The following is a 22,496-nucleotide window of genomic DNA, read 5'->3' as shown; positions in this document are numbered from 1 at the left end:
CCTGCTCACATTCACAGCAGCCAAGTTCCGAGGCTGGGGCCTTTGTTCCGACCTTTCCTATAGGCTGCCTTAGGGACCTTACAGAAGCCTGGGGAGTGCAGGAAGAGAGCTCAAAGGGGTAGCAGAGAGATAAAGCATTTGAGCTTTATTAGGTGAGGGTTAGGTCCTGGCTGCCTCTAGAAAATGGGGAGGGGACCTCTAGGCCAACAGCTCAGGACTTGCCTAGGACAGACCTAGAAGAGGGAGGGGGCTTGGGCCCCACTGAGCTCAGGGCTATTCTTGGAGCCTGAGTCAGCGGCAAATAGAGGCAAAGGATTCCTGCCTTGCCTGTCCAGACAGCAGTTAGAAACCAAATCAGAACACTGTGCCCCGGGCTATCCTCTCTGTAACCCACAGTACACACTCTGAAGCGGCTTCTTCTGGGACACTAGCGGCCCCTCCTAGTCCATCCCAGCAAAGAACAGAGGCCACCAGAGGGTGGCTCTGTACAGTGTCTTCAGTGAGAAGTTTCTCACATAAGCTCCCAGTGTCCACACTGGGACCTCAATAGGGTACAGGCTGGGCTGCAGTTTCCACAACTCCCACACCCCACTCCTGGGACAAGCTGGCTAAGAAATGTCCCCCATGCAGCTGAGTGGAAACATCTGGGCAAACTCCCTGCAAGCATCAAAGGCTTCCGGCCTCTGCACTGCAGCCTCCACATTTGCCCCTGGCTAAGGACACATCAGACAAGGGGAAGACAGGCAGGACTCAGAGGATGTAGAACATGAGGAAGTCTCTGCTCCCCAGTGGACTCCATGCCAATACTAAAGAAAGGACAACACAGTTCTCAATAGGACTTTATTGGTGGTAATTGGCTGCATACGTCTGAGCAGCAGGAGTGGTATGTTTGTGGCAGAGGACCCCGAGTCCCTGGCCCCACCCTCTTGCCTGCCAGCACAGACTTCCTGCCTAGAAGCGCAGCCAGAACATGCCGCTACGGATCCGGTTGTAGTCTGGGAGCTGCTCAATGGGGCCTGTGGGGATAGGGTGGGGAGTCAGGGTGGAGTGCCTGGCCTGCACAGGGACACCTGGCCCTGTGCCACACCCAGCTCAGAGTGGCTGCCCAGAGCAGCACAAGACAGGCTTTGAGTGAAAGAGGGAAGAGCACATTCCCCAGGGTGCTGAGCCTGTCCTCTCATGCTCTGGCCTGGCAGCCCCACCCCACATGCAGGGTACCTGTTACCTGGTGGGCTGGGGGGTGGGTGGGGTATTAATGGAAGTAGCTTGGCAAGGAGTCAGGGAACTGTTGGGACAGGCTTTCTGAAAAAGAACTCCTTGGCACCAGGTTACTGGAGAGAACCTCAACTTCCTTCTCAGAGAAAAGTGTAAGCTGGGAATGGGGGACCGGAGCAGGAGGGGAGACAAGACAACAGCCTGAGGAAACGGCAAGAGCGATCTTCTAGACTACTCACCAAATCCAGCCACTGCTGGACACTGGTCATAAAAGTACTTGGAGCAAACCTCACGCAGCATACCGGCATCCACCTTCTGTAGGGGGAAGCAGAGAGAGCACTGAATGACAGACCCTGGGCACCCCTTAGCCAGGATTTTCTTGAGTCAACCCACACTTCCTACTTGTCCTTTGGAGCTGTTCCTCTGCCCAAAGGGTGAATGTACAGGGTTCTCCCTGCCTAGTCCACAGCCGTCAGTACCCCTCTGATTACTCCCACCCCTGCAAGTGGCAGCTGCCTTGATAACAAGAGATGCTCCCAACTCCACAGAGGTCCATCAGCCTAAGGCTCCAGATCCTCTTCCAGGGGTCCAATTACCACAATCCGGCTCTCCCACTCGGCCAGAGGGATGCGGCGGCCATAAGTCAGGAGGCTGCGACCAATGTCTTCACACACAGGGGTGGTGCCTTCAAGGGAAGGGGAAAAGCTTAGAGGCCTGCCCAGTCCACTTTTGGACCCACAAATGCCTCTAGGACCGTGCTCTGACCCCATTTCCACAACAACCTGCCACAACAACAGTAGTGGGCTACCTCCACTGCACCTGAAGCTCCAATCTCTGCATCGGGGGTAGCAGGGGAGGTGTGGCTTTAAAGTCATCTTTCCCCACCTCTCTCCTTTTCTTCTGTTTTTTTTTGAGACAAGGTCTTGCTATGGCCCTTTGCTGGCAGGCCAGGCCAGCGTCTAACTCAAAAGATCTGCCTGCCTCTGCCTCCAGAGTGCAGATAAAGGCATGGGCAGCCTTGCCCAGCACTTTTTCTTTTTTAAAGAATTATTTATATATTTAATGTCTGAGTGCTCTATCTGCATGTACAACTTTATGCCAGAAGAGGGCATCAGATCCCACTATAGATGATTTTGAGACACCATGTAGTTGCTGGGAATTGAACTCAGGTCCCCTGGAATAACAGCCAGTGCTCTTAACCGCTGAGCCATCTCTCCAGCTCCGTATTTTTTGTTTTTAAAGATAGAGTCTCATGTACTACAGTCTGGCCCTGAACTCACTGTGTAGCTAAGGGTAACCATGAACTCTTGCTCTTCCTGGCTTATCTCCTAAATGCTGGGATTCTAAGTGTGAAACCCCACACACGGCCACACTACAGCTTGAGTCACTGACCACTGCTGGGATACACTGTGCCCGTCTCTCACTACGGGCGAGGACTCACCGTCCAGATGAGACACCAAGGCGTTCCTGAGGATATTTTTGCCCCGAGTCACCTCACTCTCTGTAGCACTGGTACACAGGCGCATCCTAAGCCGGGTGGGGGTGGGGAGTGGGTTTGAAGCGATGGTCATTCTGGGAGACCGGGTGTTGTCTCCAGCCCCCCACTATCCCGGCCAAACACCCCTCGCTCACATAGCAACACTGAGCTGACACTCACCACTGGCCTTGCAGGAAGAACACCATATCATCAATGCTCATGGCATCACAGACAAAGTGTGCGCCCAGCAGCCCAGTCTCAGAGTAGGAGATGTTGAAGGTCTGGAAACTCTGGCAAAGCTTGTTAGCCACAGCAGCAGAAGCCAGTGGGCTGGACAGGTGCTGCCAAAGGCAAGGATCATAAGCACCCCTTTTTTCTGTGGCCCACGGCCACAACCCAGCCTCCTCTCCTCCCTGAAGGCAAGGTGCCATGCCTGTTCCTAGGACTCACCATTCCACCACCGTACGTGCAGTCATAGTGGCCAATGATGGCATTGGCCACCTGGAGGGCCACATTGTCCGGGTTGGCCCAGCCAGGTCCCTCTACTGCAATGGCCACGTGGGCTAAAGGCAGGGCGTCATCTCGATGGCGGATCTGAAACAACACACGTCAAAGCTGACAGGAAACCAGACCTCCTGAGTAAACAGATGGGAGATGCTGGACCCTTGCCAATTCCTGAAGACTCTGACATCATGAAGACAACCATGTACCCAAGGATCCTCCCAGAGGTCCCCAGATCAGAGCACCAACCCTGCCACCAGGCAGCACACCTCACTGCCAGTGAAGCGACACGAAGTTGTACCAGGTATGGCATCCTCTTCATACACTCGAGAGACGCTGCTGAAGTGCTCCTGGGCGAGGTCTAGCAGCTGCTTGTGTTCCACTCCTGTGGGGACAGAGTGGCGCTAGCGGTTGCCCAGAGTCCAAACACAGGTAAGAGGAATCAGACAAGAGCAGGACTTCTGTGTCCTGAATCGGTGAAAACATCATCAGAACACGATGAGGGAGAGGCAGACCCTAGGCAGACCCTGTCTCAAAGGCAAGATAGGAATGCAGGACTAAACAGCCCGTGGCTCTAGCCACACTGAACTTAAAAACAGACTTGGAACACGTGGACTCTGGAGATGGCTCAGCAGTTAAGAGCTCTTGTTCTTGCAGATCAGGGATTGTTCCTAACACCTACAATTGTGGTTTATAACCATCTAAAACTAGTTCCAAATCTGATGCCCTCTTCTGACCTCTGTAAACACCAGGCACACGTGGTATGTAGACATACAGGAAGACAAAACACTCATACACATTAAATCTTTTTATTTATTTTTATTTTATGTGTATTAGTGCTTTGCTTGTATGTATGTCTGTGTGAAGATGTCACATCTTGGAGTTATAGACAGTTGTGAGCTGCCATGCGGGTGCTGGGAATTGAACCCAGGTCCTCTGGAAAAACAGCCAGTGATCTTAACCACTGAGCCATCTCTCCAGCCCCCACATTAAATCTTTGAAAAAGTATTATTAAAAAATGGCAGATGGGAGGATATTGAGTACTCAGAGCTCTTGCCTAGCATGCACAGTGCCTTAGGTTCAATCCCAGTACTATAAATAAAAGTGGGGCTGGAGAGATGGCTCAGAGGTTAAGAGTACTTCCTGCTCTCCCAGAGGATCTGGGTTCAGTTCCCAGCACCAATGTCAGACAGTTCACAACTGCCTGTAACTCGCTCCAGGGGATCTAACATCCTGTCTGGCCTTCATGAACACCCACATGCTTGTGGCATACTTACAGTCACAAAAAAAAAAAAAAAAAAAAAAAAAAGTAAATAAATAAATCTCTGAAGTAGCTCAGCAAGTAAAAGGCACATTTACCAAGTCTGATGACTGGGTTTGCTCCTTGAGATCCACACTGGTAAAAGAGAATCAACTCCCACAAGATGTCCTTGGATGTGTACACATGTATGTACACACGTGTACACACACACACACACCCCAAACACATAAATGCAATTTAAAAAAAAAAAGTCAGGCCGGGCGGTGGTGGCGCACGCCTTTAATCCCAGCACTCGGGAGGCAGAGCCAGGCGGATCTCTGTGAGTTCGAGGCCAGCCTGGTCTCCAAAGCGAGTTCCAGGAAAGGCGCAAAGCTACACAGAGAAACCCTGTCTCGAAAAACCAAAAAAAAAAAAAAAAAAATCAGAACAACGGACACGAGGGGCAATGGTCTGTCATGACAGAGGCTCTCCCCCAGAGGCGTCACCTTGCCTGCATTGAGGGAACTGCTACACTCCAGCTACCAGACTGCCTCTCAAGCTCTATTTATCACAGACCTGACTGATGGCCCTGAAGGAGGTGGTAAAAAGAGGTGCTCCTGCAGGGCCACGATTTACCCTGGGGTCCTGGGGAGCTGAGGCCAAGTATAAGGAACATCACACACTCAAGCTAGATAGTGACAGCGCCTTGTCTCCTCAGTTCACAAGACGCCCCAGGGCACACCTTGACAGGTGAGCACCACCACGGGACTATCTGCCCTAAGCCTGCTAAGACTCAAGAAAGTCTGATGGGTTAGTAACTGACGCTGCTCTTGGTCCCCACGTTCCCTGTCATGTTCTTCCTGGGTCTTTTTCTCCCACCTTGGCTGCAAGTTTTAAGCAAGCCTGCATCCCTAGCCACAGCTAGACCTATAGAGGCCCACATCAAAAGACTGTACGGAGTCCACCCACTTCTCCCCTTGCTTCTGCCATACCCCACAGGGTACCTGTCACACTGTCCCTAGTTAGCCTGCCTTACTCTGACCCCATTCAGCAGCAGAGTAAGCATTAAAGTAATACCAGGTCAGGGCGGACACCAACTTTCCCCTTTCTCAGGTCCCCCTAACTGACAACTACCACCCTTCTGAAATTTGTTCGAATGACATGTGCTCCCCACCAACCTCTAACTCTAAGCTCCCATTAAAACCTCTGCTGTGATTCTGTGCCTCCCTTTTAAGGGAGCCCCAGTCACCATCCAATCTACATGACCACAGTGCCACTGTCAGTGGTTCTCAATGGCAAGGCTGTAAGGAATAAGCCCGCATGGCTTCCACTGGCCCGCAAACGGTGTTTTAGGACTGGGTGAGGCTAAGAGAGGTCTGAGGCACGGGCAGACGCTGGCAGCCAACCTGGGGCACGTACTAGGAGTGCCCCTGTACGGCCAGTTCCAGTGGTAGCAGCAACGGGATCCGAGCCCATCTCCAAGCACAGAAAGGTCACATACTTCAGTGACAGGACAGGAACAGAGCTCCCTGGCATCCTCTGTGGTCAGAACCAGAGACCCAGGCACTGGTAAGCCAGGTCTGGGCCACCTGTCCAGGGCGTCAGCAGACCATCACTCACCCCCAGCTGCAGCCAGCACCATTCGAGGAGCTTTGTAGTGCCTGCTGAGGTAATCAGTCAAGTCTGCTCGAGACAGCCTCCTGTAAGACATGCAGCCGAGTCAACCCCTCTCAGTCCACAGCAAGCTGAGTCACACAAAATGAAGCAGAGAGGGGGAATGGTGTCCCTCAAGAGAGGCTTTAACACGCCCCTCTCAATCTACGCTGTCACCACCCCCTTCAGGACCCACAGGGCAGCATGCTGAGGAAGGTGTGGCTAAGCCTGGGCTCTGAAGGGGCACCAGTTTCCTGCTGCTGTACACTCCTCGTGGCACACTCCCAACACAGGACAAAGCGGTACACAGAAGGGACACCTAGGTGTTCCCTCCCCGAGACTGTCAGAGTCCAAGACTCAAGTGAAGACTCCAGAGTCAACAGGGTCACAGGACCGGATGGAAATACAAAAAACAGACAATACAGGCAGCTAGACAACCTAAAGGGCAGGTGGCTGATGGGGACATGCACTATTCAATCTCAGGCAGCTCTCTCTCTGACCTGACGTTCTCACTGGGCCCCTCCACAGCCTGGCCCAGAGGTGTGCCCTGGAATGCTGTGGCATGCAGGTAATCAAAGATCACATTCTGCATAGACGCATCATTTTCCTGCATCTCCTGCAGGATCACATCTCGTTCCTTCTCGATCTGGGAGTCTTCCAGACTGCAGTTCTGCACAATATCTGCCAGGAGCTCCACAACTGGACACAGAAAGAAAGGATGTGTTAACCGGGCATGGTGGTGCACACCCTAATTTCAGCATTTGAGAGACCATAAGAGGATTACCAAGAGTTCAAGGACACCCAGGCTACACAGTTCAAAGCCAACTTGGACTACATAATGGGAAGTTATATCAAAGAACTTAGAGCCGACTCAGTGAGTAAGGGCATTTGGCACCAAACAGGATGACCTGAGTGTGGGTACCAGAACCCACATGATGGAAAGAGAACTGACTCTACCTCTGACCAAGCATACACCAACACACACATATAATTAAAAAAAAAAAGTTTAAAGAATTACATTTCCCACTACTGTACACTCGTCTTAGTTGCTTTTCAACAAGGAGACAGTCCCATGGGTAAGTCCAATTCTGGGGACAGCCTGGGAGCTCTTGGGAGCCTGACTTCTGCAGCCCCGGAGACCTACCCTTCTGTGCTCACGCCTTCCTCCAGGTGTTACCTTTTGGCAGGTCCTTGGACAGCGCCTTGATGAGGTAAGCAGTGTGCTCCCGAGTGCTGTAGGCATTAAGATGAGCTCCCATACTCTCTACCTCCTTCTCTAAGGCATTGCCAGGCCGATTCTTTGTTCCCTGGAATCAGACACCAAGAGGACCAATCAGGGGCTGTATGTAGCAATGGCTCAGAAGTTGAGAGCATTTGCTGCTCTTGCAGAGGATGCAGATTCGATTCCCAGCACCCATATACACTCACAACCATCCATAACCCCAGTTTCAAGAGATGCTATAGGCAAATACATGGTTATACATTTAAAAAACAAAAATCCAAACCAGGAGCCAGAGTACAGGAACCTGCCTTCAGAGGTTGAAATCCCAGCACATCCCTCCCTCAACAGGCTGTATTCATTGTATTAGGTAGGCCCTCAGCTGAGCAGACAGCATCATGGGCCAAAGGACGGAGACAGTCAGGGACAGAACAGCATGGCTACAGCAAGTGTTATCTAATAATCAGAGTTCCCATAACAGCCTAACCTCTCTGCTCTTGACTGTGGATATAATGTGATTAGCTGTTCCAAGTTCCTGCCACTATACTTCCCTGTTATGATGGACTGCAATCTGGAAGGGGGACCTCAGGCAGGGACTCATCTGATAAACACTCACTCAGAAAAAAACTAAGCCCATACGGCTCCTTCCAGAAAGCATAAGCAGCAATTATGCCCCAAAGTTCCCCAATCAGGAAATTCATTTTTTGGATTATGGTCTCTGAGACAGGCAGCCCTAACTGAGGGGACATGGACTTCATTAGACTTACCTTGAAAGCCAGATGCTCCAAAAAGTAACCTGCCCCATTGTTCTTCTCAGTCTCATGGCGGCTGCCAACATCAATCCACACTCCCACCTGGACAAGAAACCACCAACAAAAGGAACCAACAAATCAGTCTAGTTCCCAGTCACAGATGCCAGAGTAACACAGGTTCACAAAGTCCTCACGGCAGCAATGTGGAGAGTCACTCCACTGGGACCCCTAAGAGTCAGAGAGAGGCAGGCAAGCCCACAGCACAGGGAAAGGTCCAAATGACTAATCACACTGTCTCATCTCTGCTACCTGAAACAGGTTTCCTCATGGGTTACCAAAGACACCTGGGAGCATTTTCAGTGTTTATTTTTGGTGTTTGAGGCACTGTCATGCTTTGAAGCCTAATCTGGCCTTGAACTCACAGAAACTCCTCCCAACACCCCCCCCCCCCATTCTCTCAACTGTGCCCATTTACCTGGCCCCACAACTACAATTTTTAGTTAATTCTGTTTTCTTCTATGCATGAAGCCCATCATTTGCAGACAATAGTCTATTTTCTATATTCTAAGAATCATATGCAAGTTAGGTATGGTGTCACACACCTGTAATCCCAGCACTCTGGAAGGCAGAAGCAGGATTATGAGTTCAAGGCTAGCCTGTGCAACACAGCAAGACCCTGTCTCAAAAAAGAACAAAATAGTATCCCTTGCCTTTGTTCTGATGGTTTTATTCTTTCATCAAGGAAGAAGCTATTAACTTAGATACTTGGTATTTTCATCATTTTAAAATGGTACCGAAACGGTGGCACACACTTTTAATCCTAGCAGAGGTAGGTTTGAGGCCAGCCTGGTCTACACAGTGAGACCCTGTATCAAAAACAAAGAGAAGATAACTTTCTTAGTGAGACCCTCCACTGGCTCAGTGACTTCTCAGCATGGAGTTTCACCATGTTGCTATGCTGGTCCTGAACTCCTGGGTTAAAACAATCCTCATCTTTCAACCTCTCAATATCTGGGACTATAAGCACATGCCATTGTGTCTGGCCTCATTAAGACTTCATCCTATTTCAGTAGTGGGGATCAAACACAAAGCCTCATGAATGCTTAGCAATTACTTTACCACTGACATCTTCAGACCTCAAAGAAGTTGTGTGGGTTTTTTTAATGATTTTTAATGATTTTATTTTTATTTTCTGTGAATCGGTGTTTGCCTGCATGTATGTCTGTGTGAAGTGTTGGATCCCCTGGAGCTAGAGTTACAGACAGTTGTGAGCCACCTGAAGCGGGTGCTGGGAATAGAACTTGAGTCTTCTGCAAGAACAGTACAAGCTTTTAACCACTGGGCTGTCTCTCCAGCCACCCTCCCACCCTGAATCTTAATATTCCTTTCAATTTTTTTTTTTTTTTTTTTTTTTAGACAGGGTTTCTCTGTGTAGTTTTGGTGCCTGTCCTGGATCTCGCTCTGTAGACCAGGCTGGCCTCCAACTCACAGAGATCCGCCTGGCTCTGCCTCCCAAGTGCTGGGACCAAAGGCTCCTTTCGATTTTTAAGACGAGGTTTTTCGCAGGGCGTGGTGGCGCACATCTTTAATCCCAGCACTCAGGAGGCAGAGGCAGGCGGATCTCTGTGAGTTTGGGGCCAGCCTGGTCTACAGAGTGAGTTCCAGGATAGGCTCCAAAGCTACACAGAAAAACCCTATGGGGGGTGGATTTTCACTACGTACCCATGGCTGGATTTGAACTCAGAGATCCGCCTGCTTCTACCTACTGAGTGTGAGTCTTACATTCTTTTTATGTTTTTGTTTTTTTGAGAGAGGGTGTCATATAGCTCAGACTGGCCTTGAATTTCTTCTGTAGTTAAGACAGCCTTGAACTCCCAATCCTCCTGTCCCCACCTCCCAAGTATTGGGATTACTGGTATGCAAGAATCATCAACAGTCTCCCAGTGTGCTATGAACCCACATGATCGAGTTTTTTATTATTTGTTCATTGCTGCCTGAAGTTTTGCATATGCTTTGCAAACAGATGTTGATACTCAGACTACCGTGTAGTATAATTTTAGATAAACATGCATTTTACTTTTCGTGTGAACGTATGTGCTCCTACATGTAGGTGCAGGGGCCTGTGTGTACATGGGGGCAGAAGGTAGATACCATATCTGTCAAAACTGGAGCTGCAGGCATTCAAAGGACTCCCAGCTTGTTATCTGGGTGCTGGGATATGCACTCCTGTTCTCGTGGTCGCACAGCCAACAACTTTAACCACAGAGTCATCTCTCTAGCCCCAAACATTCACCTTAAGTCTATCATCTTAGATTACAATCCACAGCATCCTTTGATTTTTAACTGGCACCATTCTTTCTTTGGAACTCCTCACAATCACAGTATCTTAGAGTCTGTGGAATACAGCATGACTTACTAAGATTTCTTGTAGTCTGTTTATATAGGTTCCTTGTAGCAAGGAGGTTGCCTACCACCGTGTCCCGTGTTTGGTAACAATTCATATCACAGACATTATTTTTGTCCCTGGAAAACTGAATCAGCCAACAAAAACATATAGCCTGAGCTAGGCAAGTTGGCAGAGGTAGATGGATCTCCAAGTTCGAGGCCAGCCTGGTCTACAGAGTGAGTTCCAGGACAGCCAGGGCTACACAGAAAAACCGGACAGGAAAAAAAATTATTTTTAAATGTGTATATTGTAGATGTAACCAACCTTCTTATTAAATAAGAAACACAGAACCAATGCAAAGAAGAAAGCCAAGAGGTCAGAGCTAAGAGCTAAAACCTTACCCTTCCTCCTGCGGTGGTCCTACCTCTCCGAACCAGAGCTACCCCTGTGTTAAAGTCTTTATATAGAGTTCCTGTTCTGCACAGGCTGTTCTTGAACCCGGACAAAATCTCCAGTGGAAAATGTGGTTCAATAATGAGGCTAAAAATATAGAAAAACAATGGAGGGATAGCGGAATACAAGTCTGCCAGGATCAGCTTATTGGAGAAGGCCAATATGCTTCAGTAGAAACACAAAGTTTATATGATGTCCAAACCCTAGTTCTATGTCGAACGGCAGCTTTGAATGCATGGGACAGAGTTGAAGAATCAGGAAAAGAAACTGAGTCATTTACAAAGGTTATACAGGGCCCAAAAGAATCTTTCACAGATTTCTTACAAAGATTGACTTCAGCAGTACAGAAAATGGTCCCGAATTCAGAGGCTACTCAGATAATAATTGAATCTCTGGCCTTTGAGAATGCAAATGCAGCATGCAAAAGAATAATCAGGCCGTTAAAGGCAAGATCTGCACCTTTGGAAGATTGGATTACAGATACAGTTAATGTTGAAGCTTATGACCATGATGATATGTGGGTAGGAAAAGCAATTTCAAAAGGTTTGAGAAATGTTAGATGTTTTGGATGTGGAAAGCAAGGACATTTGAAAAAGGATTGTAAACAAGTCATTCCTAGAAATAATGTTTCTTCAAGGAACACTGGCAACAGAATGCCCCTTCCTTCTGGAGTATGCAGAAGGTGTGGTAAGGGAAAACACTGGACCAACGAATGTAGATCAACAAGGGACAGACAGGGTAATCCTTTGCCTCGAGCTTCGGGAAACTCCCAGAGGGGCCTCAGGCAGGCCCCCACAGTAAATCCAGTTCAAACCTTTCCTGCAGTTGTAGAGGAAACCCCTACTCAAACGAACTAAATAACCAAATGTCTATTGGAATAAATCATGTTAGTCGAGATGATGAAACAGAGAAAATAGGAAATTCAGGAAAAAACATAAAGAAAATTTTTTGGCAAACTTCTATTAATGAACAAAGACCAAAACTAACAATAAAGATAAATGGTGTTTTGTTGTCTGGTCTGGTAGACACAGGTGCTGACATTACCATAATTGCACCAGAATTTTGGCATCCAACTTGGCCTCTTCAGGAGGTAAATGTTCAACTGTTAGGAATTGGGACATTATCTCGAGTGAAACAAAGTGCAAGATGGCTTGAATGTATAGGTCCAGAAGGACAGAAAGGAAAATTAAAACCATATATGGCTAACATAGCTATGAACCTGTGGGGTCGAGACTTGTTACAACAATGGAATACTCAGATTAATATCCCTCCAATCTCAGAAACAAATCATAAATTAGTACATGTTTCTGAGAGAAATATTAAAAGATATTATTCTAATGAGTGCTCACCAGCCATCCATGTCATACAAGAACAGGGCACAACAACTGATAATTTTCCAAAAACACCAACAACTCTACCTTTAAAATGGTCAACAGGCCGGGCGGTGGTGGCGCACGCCTTTAATCCCAGCACTCGGGAGGCAGAGCCAGGAGGATCTCTATGAGTTCAAGGCCAGCCTGGACTACCAAGTGAGTTCCAGGAAAGGCGCAAAGCTACACAGAGAAACCCTGTCTCGAAAAATCCAAAAAAAAAAAAAAATAGTCAACAGACAAGCCTGTATGGGTTCAGCAATGGCCTTTAACAACAGAGAAACTCCAGGCTTTACAAGAGCTGGTGGAAGAACAGTTAAATGCTCATCATATTGAAGAATCAACCAGCCCTTGGAATTCTCCTGTATTTGTTATTAAAAAGAAATCTGGTAAATGGAGAATGGTAACAGACCTTAGAGCAATTAACAAAGTAATTCAGCCAATGGGCTCTTTACAATCTGGAATTCCTTTGCCTACTCTGTTACCAAAAGGATGGCCTCTCATAGTTATTGATTTAAAAGACTGTTTCTTTTCAATACCCTTACAAGAAAAAGACAGAGAAAGATTTGCTTTCACAGTGCCTACTTATAGTAATTCTCAACCAGTTAAAAGATTTCAATGGAGGGTTCTCCCACAGGGAATGTTGAATAGCCCAACTTTGTGCCAATATTTTGTAAAACAGCCATTAGAAGTGGTAAGTAAAAAATTTCCTAAATCTATAATTTATCATTATATGGATGATATTTTATTAGCTGACTCAAATGCAGATACTTTAGAAAGAATGTTTGAAGAAGTAAAGAAAATTTTGCCTTGTTGGGGATTACAAATTGCTTCCGAAAAGATACAAAGAGGAGATTCTATTAATTATTTAGGATATAAAATAGAACTTCAAAAAATTAGACCTCAAAAGGTGCAAATTAGGAGAGATCAACTACAGACTCTTAATGACTTTCAAAGATTATTTGGAGACATTTCTCATCTAAGAACTATTGTTGGGGTAAAAAATGATGAACTGAATAATTTGTTTAAAACCTTAGAAGGTGATAAGGATTTGAATAGTCCAAGAGAATTATCACCTGAAGCTGAGAAAGAATTGGCCTTGGTAGAAAAGAAAGTACATGAAGGGCACGTAGATCGTATTGATCCAAAGCTGGATTGCATTTTGGTTATTTTACCTTCTAGGCATTCCCCAACAGGAATATTAATGCAAAGGGAAGATATTATATTGGAATGGATATTTTTACCAAATAAACCAAATAAAAAATTAAAAACTTATGTGGAAAAAAATCTCTGACTTGATTTGGAAAGGAAAATTGAGACTTCGTCAATTAGCAGGAATAGACACAGCAGAAATTGTTGTACCTTTAACTAAGGAGGACATTGAAAAATTATGGATAGAAAATGAAGCTTGGCAAAAAGCTTGTAGTAATTTTTTGGGAGAAATTAACAGCAAATATCCCAAAAGTAATAGAATTGATCTTATAAAGAGAGCTGATTGGATCTTGCCTCGAATTGTGAGGAAAAAACCCATATCTGGAGTTCATACATTTTATATAGATGCCAACAAACAAGGAAAGGCAGGTTACAAATCAGAAAATTTAAGTAAAGTGGTTCAAAGTCCTTATAATTCAGTTCAAAAATCAGAATTGTATGCTATTCTGTTGGTATTAATGGAATTTTCAGAACCTCTCAATATAGTAACTGACTCTCAGTATGCTGAAAGAGTAGTATTACATATTGAGACTGCAGAATTTATCCACAATGCTTCAGAATTAACTTCATTATTTATTCAATTACAAGATACAATCAGAAAAAGGAGTCATCCTTTATATATAACTCACATCTGATCCCATACTGGTCTGCCAGGCCCTCTAGCACAAGGCAATGATGAGATTGATAAATTATTGATAGGAAATGTGCTGGAGGCCTCAGAATTTCATAAAAAACATCATGTCAATAGTAAAGGTTTAAAAAAGGATTTTTCCATAACCTGGCAACAAGCCAAAGAAATAGTAAAGAAATGTCCTACTTGTTCCTTCTACAATCAAACGCCATTACCAGCAGGATGTAACCCAAAGGGTACTCAAAGGAATGAAATCTGGCAGATGGATGTGTTTCACTTTGCAGAATTTGGAAAACTGAAATATGTACACCACACTATCGATACTTATTCAGGATTTCAGTGGGCAATTGCTTTGAGTTCTGAAAAAGATGATTCTGTAATCACTCATTTGCTAGAAGTTATGGCCATCATGGGTATACCTGCACAAATCAAAACTGATAATGTGGCCGGGCGGTGGTGGCGCACGCCTTTAATCCCAGCACTCGGGAGGCAGAGCCAGGCGGATCTCTGTGAGTTCGAGGCCAGCCTGGGCTACCAAGTGAGTTCCAGGAAAGGCACAAAGCTACACAGAGAAACCCTGTCTCGAAAAACCAAAAAAAAAAAAAACCAAAAAAAAAACAAAAAAAAAAAAACAAAAAAAAAAACTGATAATGCTCCATCATATGTCTCTGTTAAAATGAAACAGTTTTTTGCTTATTATAATATAAACCATGTTACAGGTATACCACATAATCCTACAGGTCAAGCAGTTATAGAAAGATCAAACAGAACTCTAAAGGATATGCTAAATAAACAAAAAGGAGTAACAAAAACCCCCAGAAATAGACTACATAATGCTCTATTAACTTTGAATTTTCTCAATGCCAATGAGAAAGGAACAGCAGCTGCAGAGAGACATTGGATAATAGAAAAAACTACAGAATTAAATCAACCTATATACTTTAAGGATGTGCTGACCTCAGAATGGAAACCAGGATATGTGTTACATTGGGGATGAGGTTTTGCTTTTATTTCTACAGGAGAAGATAAGCTGTGGGTACCATCAAAATTGATAAAGGTTCGATTTGAACAAGAGAGACCTCTTAATTAGAGGAGGTGATAGTTCATCAACTATCATAAACATCCAATTTAAACTAACTTACACCAGTAACACATGCCTTTTCATTTAATCAGATAACTTGTCAAAAAAGGAACATCCCCAAAAAACCTTAGGGAAAGGTTTTTGTTTTTGTCTTTTAGGAGAATGAAGGTTAAGGAATTTGAAGAACACTGGACAAATGAGACAACTGAAGAAAAGGGACAAATCGTCTATCCTAAGAAACAGAGTGAAATAGCATATGAGTATGTTATCTAAAAAAAATTTTATGTCTTCCTAAATGTTTGTTTCTGCTTTTCTTTAAAGATTTAACACTATTTAACTTCTAATAGTCCCAGTTCAATTAAAATTTAAAGCTGACTTTGGAGCTGGAGAATGGCTCTCTCCTTCTTTAAACTCAAGCATGTTGTTAAAAGGAAAATGCAAACTCCCTGTATCATGCCAGAAGAAAAGAGCCATCTTCTGCTATGGGACAGGAGAAAAGCCAAATTAATTAAGGGACTATTCTATTACTAATCTCAACTCTTTGATTCTATTCTGATTCTTTAAACTTTTCTTAAAGTATGAATTTTATATCAAAATTTACAAGATTAATATATATAGATATATATACATTTTAAACTTTGTTAAGATATAAATGGTCATATAGAGTACTAACTAATTCTAAAAAGTCGCATATATAGTCTTTGTGTTCAAGTCTCTTATCAGTTTTTTGCAGGAAATCACGGTCAGGCCTAACATCAACTGAAGTCTCCAGGAAGAGGATGGGGCCCCACAACAACAATTCCATGTAGACAATAATAATATCACTAAGCTGACAAACATCATCTACAGATCAGCTTTGAACTACAAGGTGCTCAGAGCAATTTTGAGATGACTAGCTGAGATGGTCCAGTCTCAAAGACTACTTGAATAAGGACTTGAGATAAACCCTGAACTTTGGCATTATACACAGACTGGATAACGAAGGATATAGTTACCTTTCCTAGAATTTGACAATTAACCTAAAATTTTTCTTTTCAGGATAAAGATACCTTCGCCCATACCCAGCAGGAAGCAATTTCAAGAATACAACGCCCACATTCCCAAAGAGGTGGTGTGGGATGGGTAGTTTTTTTGGTCTTTTAATGGGTTTTGGGTCTGGGATAATTTTCATTGATTAGGGGGGTTGGTTACAAGTTGTTGTCAAGGGTTAGGAAAAAGGCTAAGCAAAGGAGATTAGATTTAAGGTTCTTGTTTAAAAAAAAAAAACAGAGAAAGAAAGAAGAAGAAAAAGACAATTACTAGTTTTAAATACTTTACATTGGATTGGATTGTTTTATATTGTATACAAATGATATATATTGAAATTGATATTGTTAGAAAATGCTTTATGTATATTTCTAATTGTATCATTTAACAATGTAATGCAATTTTCTGATCCTTGAATGTTATTATTACCAACTATGAGGATATAAAGAAATGAAAGTTAGTAGTCAGACATTATAATAGAACTTGTAGTCATATTAGATATGTTTTAAAAATTGAGCAGATATATTTTAGACAGGTCATCTTCAAACCCTTCAGAGATCTACAGAATATGGCATTTAAAATGTTTTAATAACTTAGAAAATTTTTCTTTTTTGAGACATGTTGGCTCCTGGCAGTACCAATCTACTTCAGAGAAAATATGGGCATTGAAGAACCTGCGTATGGAGTTAACTTTCATTGTGGCAAAAGTTAGCCACTGGACAACAAAGTATCCTCGAATCAACTGCTGACAAAATGGACAGACAGGACATGAAACTAAGGACTACTGATTCTTGCCAAAACAAGTGTGGTTATGGCTTTATCAAAAGGCATCTTCTGAGGCCAGGACAATATGGCACCATCCCTGAAGTGGCCTTCGCAATTTGGAAAAGGTACAGTGCCCTTTTCTTTGAAGGCAGCTGAACAAGCAGTGGGCCGATGGCCTCTGATGTGCAATGGAACAGTAGCTGAAACAGTTATTCTTGAAGAGTAACTAAGCTCACACCTCTCAATAGTAGACTGGCATTTGACAGAGGGATGTGGAGAAGAACGGGATGCTGAGATGAAGTCATATATACACAGCCAAGAAGAATGGACAGCTGAATTAAAAAACCATCAACAATTTCCAGAATTTAAAATCCTGAATCATGACATGACACTAGTGGAATTCAGGTGTTTCTGGTACATGGACTGCTCTCACCCAATGTGAGGTTGAACTGTTGACCTCGTGTACATCCTACTTCACAAATGAGTCTGTCAAATACGCTAAGCCTATAGGCTGAAGATGATGCCCCAACACTGCGGAGAAACCTCAGATGATTGTCCAGGCAGCTGGCTGTTTCTGTCAACTCACAATTTTTTGGAAGTTGCTTGCATATACTTCCCGTTTTTATTTTTTTGTTAGCTAATATTATTTCCTTCTTGGGTCTCTGAGGGAGTTGAAGATTAGTTAGTTATAGTTGAAGATTAATTAGGATAGAAAGTGAATTAGATACAATTGAATAGATAATGGAATTATTTTCTCTGAATTCGTCAAATACAAATGAACTTATATTGTATATAGTTATTGTACTTTTGTATATAGTTTTTCTTATGTTAGTTATAAGCTTTTTCTTTTTTTCTTTTTATTAAAATAGAAAAGGGGAAATATGGTGATATTTTATTTGTATTAAAATGTTATTTGTATGTTAATAAATAAAGTTGCCCGGGGGTCAGAGCTATTAGCAAGCCATAGGAAAGCAGGGCAGTGGTAGCGTACGCTTGTAATCCCCAGCACTTGGTAGGCAGAGCTGGGTAAGTCTCTGTGTGTTCAGGGATACAGCCATTATTGGATACACATGCCTTTAATCAATACCAATCATGGAAAACCTGGAGGTCTATACAGACAGGCCGTGAGGAGGCGGTCATGTGGTCGGGTCTGAGTGGCTGTGGGACTGGCAGGTGAGAGAAATTTGTCCTGACTGTGGGCCAGGCAGGAAAACTCTAGCTACAGTATATGTGTATGTGGCATGGTGAGATGGTGTAGAGGTTAAGAGCACTGGCTGCTCTTCCACAGGACCCAGGTTCAATTCCCAGCACCCACATGATAACTCTCAACCACCTGTTAACTCCAGTACCGGGGGACCTGAAGTCTCTTTGGGCCTCCCTGAGCATCATACACACATGGTACACATACATACATGTTGGGTAAACCACCATACACATGAAAGAAAAATAAGCCTACACACACTGGTCTCCACCCAAACTCAGTACTGGTGTTAGACCCAAATCGCTACCTTGGGGATCCAAATTCAGGTCCTCACTTTACTCACTGGGCCATCTTCCCAACCCTTCAGAGGCACTTCTGGAAGTGCTTCCCTGGTCTAGCCTACAGATTATATAGCCTAGCTCACCTAAAGTCTCTGAAACCTCATTTCTCTCTTCACTGTAAGACAATCATCACTTCTCTCTTGCCGCTGGGACAAAAAGATGGAAAAGAATTGGGCCCCGTCCTTGGCAAGCATCGTGATGCTGGCTGGAGGGCTGCCGCTAGGAAGCAGGGCTGAGGTCAGGTACAGGGGCAAACAGGCTTTACTACGCCAGTCTCCACCCAAAACACAGACACAAGGAGCCCAAGGTCACCTCCCACCACGGGAAGCACGGCGGGCCCCAGCGGAGCGGGCCCCAGCGGAGCGCGGGCGACCACTCACCGTGCAGGTGGGATGGGAGGACTGCTCCGAGGCCACACGCAGCCCGTTGTCCAACACGCTGACCTGGGTCTCCGGCACGCTCTGGAGGGCCTGGGCGAAGGTGGCGGCACCCCGCAAGGCAGGGGACCTCAGCAGGGCCGGCTAAAGGAAGAAGACGACCCCTGTAAGAACTGCTCTCCCAGCCTCTAACAGTGGGACCCCGGCTCTCACGCCCAAGCCAGCCAAGCTTCCCATCCCCGCCCTCCGCCGTGACCTTCCCACGGCCCTGACCCCGTGACCTCCCCACTCCGACCCGCCACTGCTGACAGCCTGCTCCCCATCGGCGTGCGGAAGCCCTGAGCCCCTGAGCAGGCCACCGTTCTCGCCGCCACCTCACCGTGCGGCGGGTGCGAAGCAGCACTTGTGTCCCGGAGCAGGCAGCCCGGCAGACTGCGGACGCCGCCATCTTCTAGTTCCCGTCAGCGTCAAGTCGCGCCACGCATGCGCAGAACCGAGAAGGCGGAGTCCGAGGCGGAGACGCAGGCGCTGTAGGGAATGCTTGGGCCTCTGCCGCCCCCTGGCGGGCACCAGGTCCATTCGCACGAATTAATGCTTGTTTTTCCTTAGGTCCATAAGCCGCTCAGAGTCCCACCTGACTGTCCATCAACCTGCGGCGGGCCCTCCGGCGGTCCCGGTCATCGCCCTCTTCCCCCTGATGGGGGCGCTGTGCACTGTTTCTCTTCAAATGCGGGTGCCTGGGATGCACTGCATGCCAGCAGCAGCAGCAGCAGCAGCAGCAGCAGCAGCAGCAGCAGCAGCAGCAGCAGCAGCAGCAGCAGCAGCAGCAGCGCCGAGGCCTGGAGGGCAGGGGGCGCAATACACGGGAATCAGCAAGGTCTGAAGCACCAGCCTGGCCCTGATTCCTCCGCAACAAGTTTAAAAGAATAAAATATGTCTAAATGGTTGACCTGAAAGACGTTTAATAATATATTGCCCAAGTAGTATTGAATGTCAGCACTTGGGAAATGGAGGCACAGAAGTATCAGGAGTTCAAGGACATCCTCCCCCGCGTAAGGAGGTCGAAAATAGGTTGTGTAATACAGTGTCTCCAAAGTGTAAAAAAAAAAAAAAGTGTATGAAAAACCGAAGAGTGTAGGGATGAATTTGTGAAATAGGATTCTTTGTTTGAAAAAAAAATCCTAGTTTTTTTTAAATGAAAATGCTTTTTATGTATTTGTGATATTTTCAAAACTTAAAAAAAAACCTATCTGAAATCAGAGAAAAGATAATGTGTATTGACTGAGATTTTATGTACCAAAACTATGATTTAGAAAGGAAAATAAAGTGAAACAGTCTTCTAAGTGGTAAATGCCTTTAATCCCAGTACTCACGAGGCAGGGGCAAATAGAGCTTCTGAGTTCCAGACTAGCCTGGTACACACAGTGAGCCAGGGCTGTACAGTGAGAGCCTGTCTCAGCAAACAAACAAAACAAACCCGTTACCTGCTTTCTTTTCTTTGAGAGACAGGGTCTCATGTAGCCCAACCTGGACTCAAATTTACTTTGTAACCAAGGATGATCTTGAACTTCTGATCCTCCTACTTCCCCCTCCCAAGTACTAAGATTTCTGTGGTGCTAAGAAGTAAAGCCAGTGTTTCATTAACGCTAGGCAGACACTACCAAACATCCTCAGTCCTCTATCAGCTTTTTGTTAATGTTAATTTTTAATTGAAAATTATTTTATTATCTATTATTTGTATATGTGCACATGATGTGTGGGGGGGGGGCATGTCCTCACGTGTTCAAAGGTCAGAGGACAACTTTGGGGCCTCAGTTCTCTCCTTCCACCTTCACATAGATTTCCTGGATGAAATTCAGGTCACCAGGCTTGTACAGAAAGCACCTACCTTTTCCTGCTGAGCCATTTTCAGAACAGCTTTATATTTACAGAACTGTTGATGGGTGGTGTAGAAGATCCCCATGCAGTCCCACAAGCCCAAGAGAGCAGTTCCCCCTTATTGACATCTTACACTGTATAGCTCATCTATTACTATTAACGGGCCATTATTGGTTCATTATTAACTAAAGTCCATAGTTTGCAGAGATTTCCTTAAGTTTTTTTTTTTTTAACCTAATGTCCTTTTTCTGATTCAGGACAGTACCCTTACATTTGTCTATGTTAGGTTTCTCTTGTTTATGACTCCCATGTTGTGTTTTTAACCATCCCAGACTTTAATATGATCTTTTATAAGACTTTCAATTTAATGCTGTAATGAAAAAGGAGTGTACTGTTTGGAAGCCTGCACAGTGTAACCAAAAACAATGACCAACTTGACCTTCCTCCCCAGGTCTCCGTGAAATCTTAAGCCCTGAAGAGTAAATCAGTTGCCTCCTTCTGCTCAGTTCCGCATGCCTCACAGTACTTCACCCACTCATTTCACAATTACGCCTTGCAACCTATTAGAAGTTGCATCATCCAAGTGGGAGGGACATCTCAGGTATTTCAATACAAACAGAAAGACATTTAAAAGATCATTTCCCACCAGAATGTCTCTTCATAGTGGTTTAAAATCTAAATATTTGATAATTCTTGGATCATTATGACTCATAGGTGTTGTTTTCTTAGAGGTTTTTTTTTGTTTATAATGTATATGAGGGTTTGTCTGCACATACAGAGGCCAACAGATGACTTTGAATCCCCTGGAACTGGAGTTATAGACAATTGTGAACTACCATGTGGGTGCTGGGAACTGAACCTGGGTCCTCTACCAGAGCTGCAAATGCTCTTAACCGCTGAGCCATCTCTCCAGCCTCTTGTGGGGTTTTGTTTTTGTTCTTAAAAAGATTTACATTTGCCGGGCAGTGGTGGCGCACGCCTTTAATCCCAGCACTCGGGAGGCAGAGCCAGGCGGATCTCTGTGAGTTCGAGGCCAGCCTGGGCTACCAAGTGAGTTCCAGGAGAGGCGCAAAGCTACACAGAGAAACCCTGTCTCGAAAAACCAAAAAAAAAAAAAAAAAAAGATTTACATTTACTTTATGGGTATTGAGTGTTTTGTCTGCCTGTATGTACATGTACCATGTGTGTGGCTGGTGGTCTCAGAAGCCAGAAGAGGAAATTGGATCCTCTGTGAGCTGTCATGTGGGTGCTGGGAATTGGACCCAAGTCCTCTGCAAGAGCGGCAAGTGTTCTTAACTGCTGGTCCTTCTCTCCAGCCCCAGTTTTATTTATTTTTTAAATAAGTTACTGAGCCAATGAGATGGGTAAGGATGCTTCCTGCTAAGCCTGATCACTCAAATTCAATCCCTAGAATCCACATTGGTGGAAGGAGCAAATGACTCCACAAAGTTATCCTCTGACCTCCACATGCACACAAATTCTTAAGTGCACACACAAATAAATAAATTGATAAAAAAATAAAAACATAATTATTTGCCAGACTCGGACATGGTTTAATGATAGTTTATACAAGGTCCTATGTTCATTCCCCAGCATCACATAAGAAAACTGGTTTTTGTTTGTTTGTTTGTTTGTTTGTTTGTTTGAGACAGGGTCTCAGCTGGGCATAGTGCTATATAAATTTAATCCCAGCACTCAGGAGACAGAGGCAGGTGGAT

General features: G+C 45.0%; 1 protein-coding gene across 1 annotated transcript; it reads right to left on the bottom strand.

Annotated features, from left to right (window-relative positions):
• Positions 1–826: 826 nt before the first annotated feature.
• LOC128099480 (cytochrome b-c1 complex subunit 1, mitochondrial) lies at positions 827–19,413 on the bottom strand. The gene is made up of 13 exons (XM_052721433.1): positions 19,280–19,413; positions 18,904–19,044; positions 8,073–8,159; positions 7,264–7,393; positions 6,587–6,785; positions 6,054–6,133; positions 3,463–3,578; positions 3,143–3,286; positions 2,873–3,033; positions 2,657–2,742; positions 1,812–1,900; positions 1,455–1,530; positions 827–1,016 (listed from the first exon to the last, which is right to left on the bottom strand). The coding sequence occupies exons 1-13, from the start codon at positions 19,346–19,348 to the stop codon at positions 952–954; spliced, it is 1,443 nt and encodes a 480-aa protein (XP_052577393.1). The 5' UTR covers positions 19,349–19,413; the 3' UTR covers positions 827–951.
• Positions 19,414–22,496: the final 3,083 nt, after the last annotated feature.

This window comes from Peromyscus californicus, unplaced genomic scaffold (genome assembly GCF_007827085.1).
Source record: "Peromyscus californicus insignis strain IS unplaced genomic scaffold, ASM782708v3 Scaffold_11__1_contigs__length_118956290, whole genome shotgun sequence".
Lineage (NCBI taxonomy): Eukaryota > Metazoa > Chordata > Mammalia > Rodentia > Cricetidae > Peromyscus > Peromyscus californicus.
The sequence above is the reverse complement of the archived record's forward strand: the minus strand, read 5'-3'. Positions and strand labels throughout refer to the sequence as shown.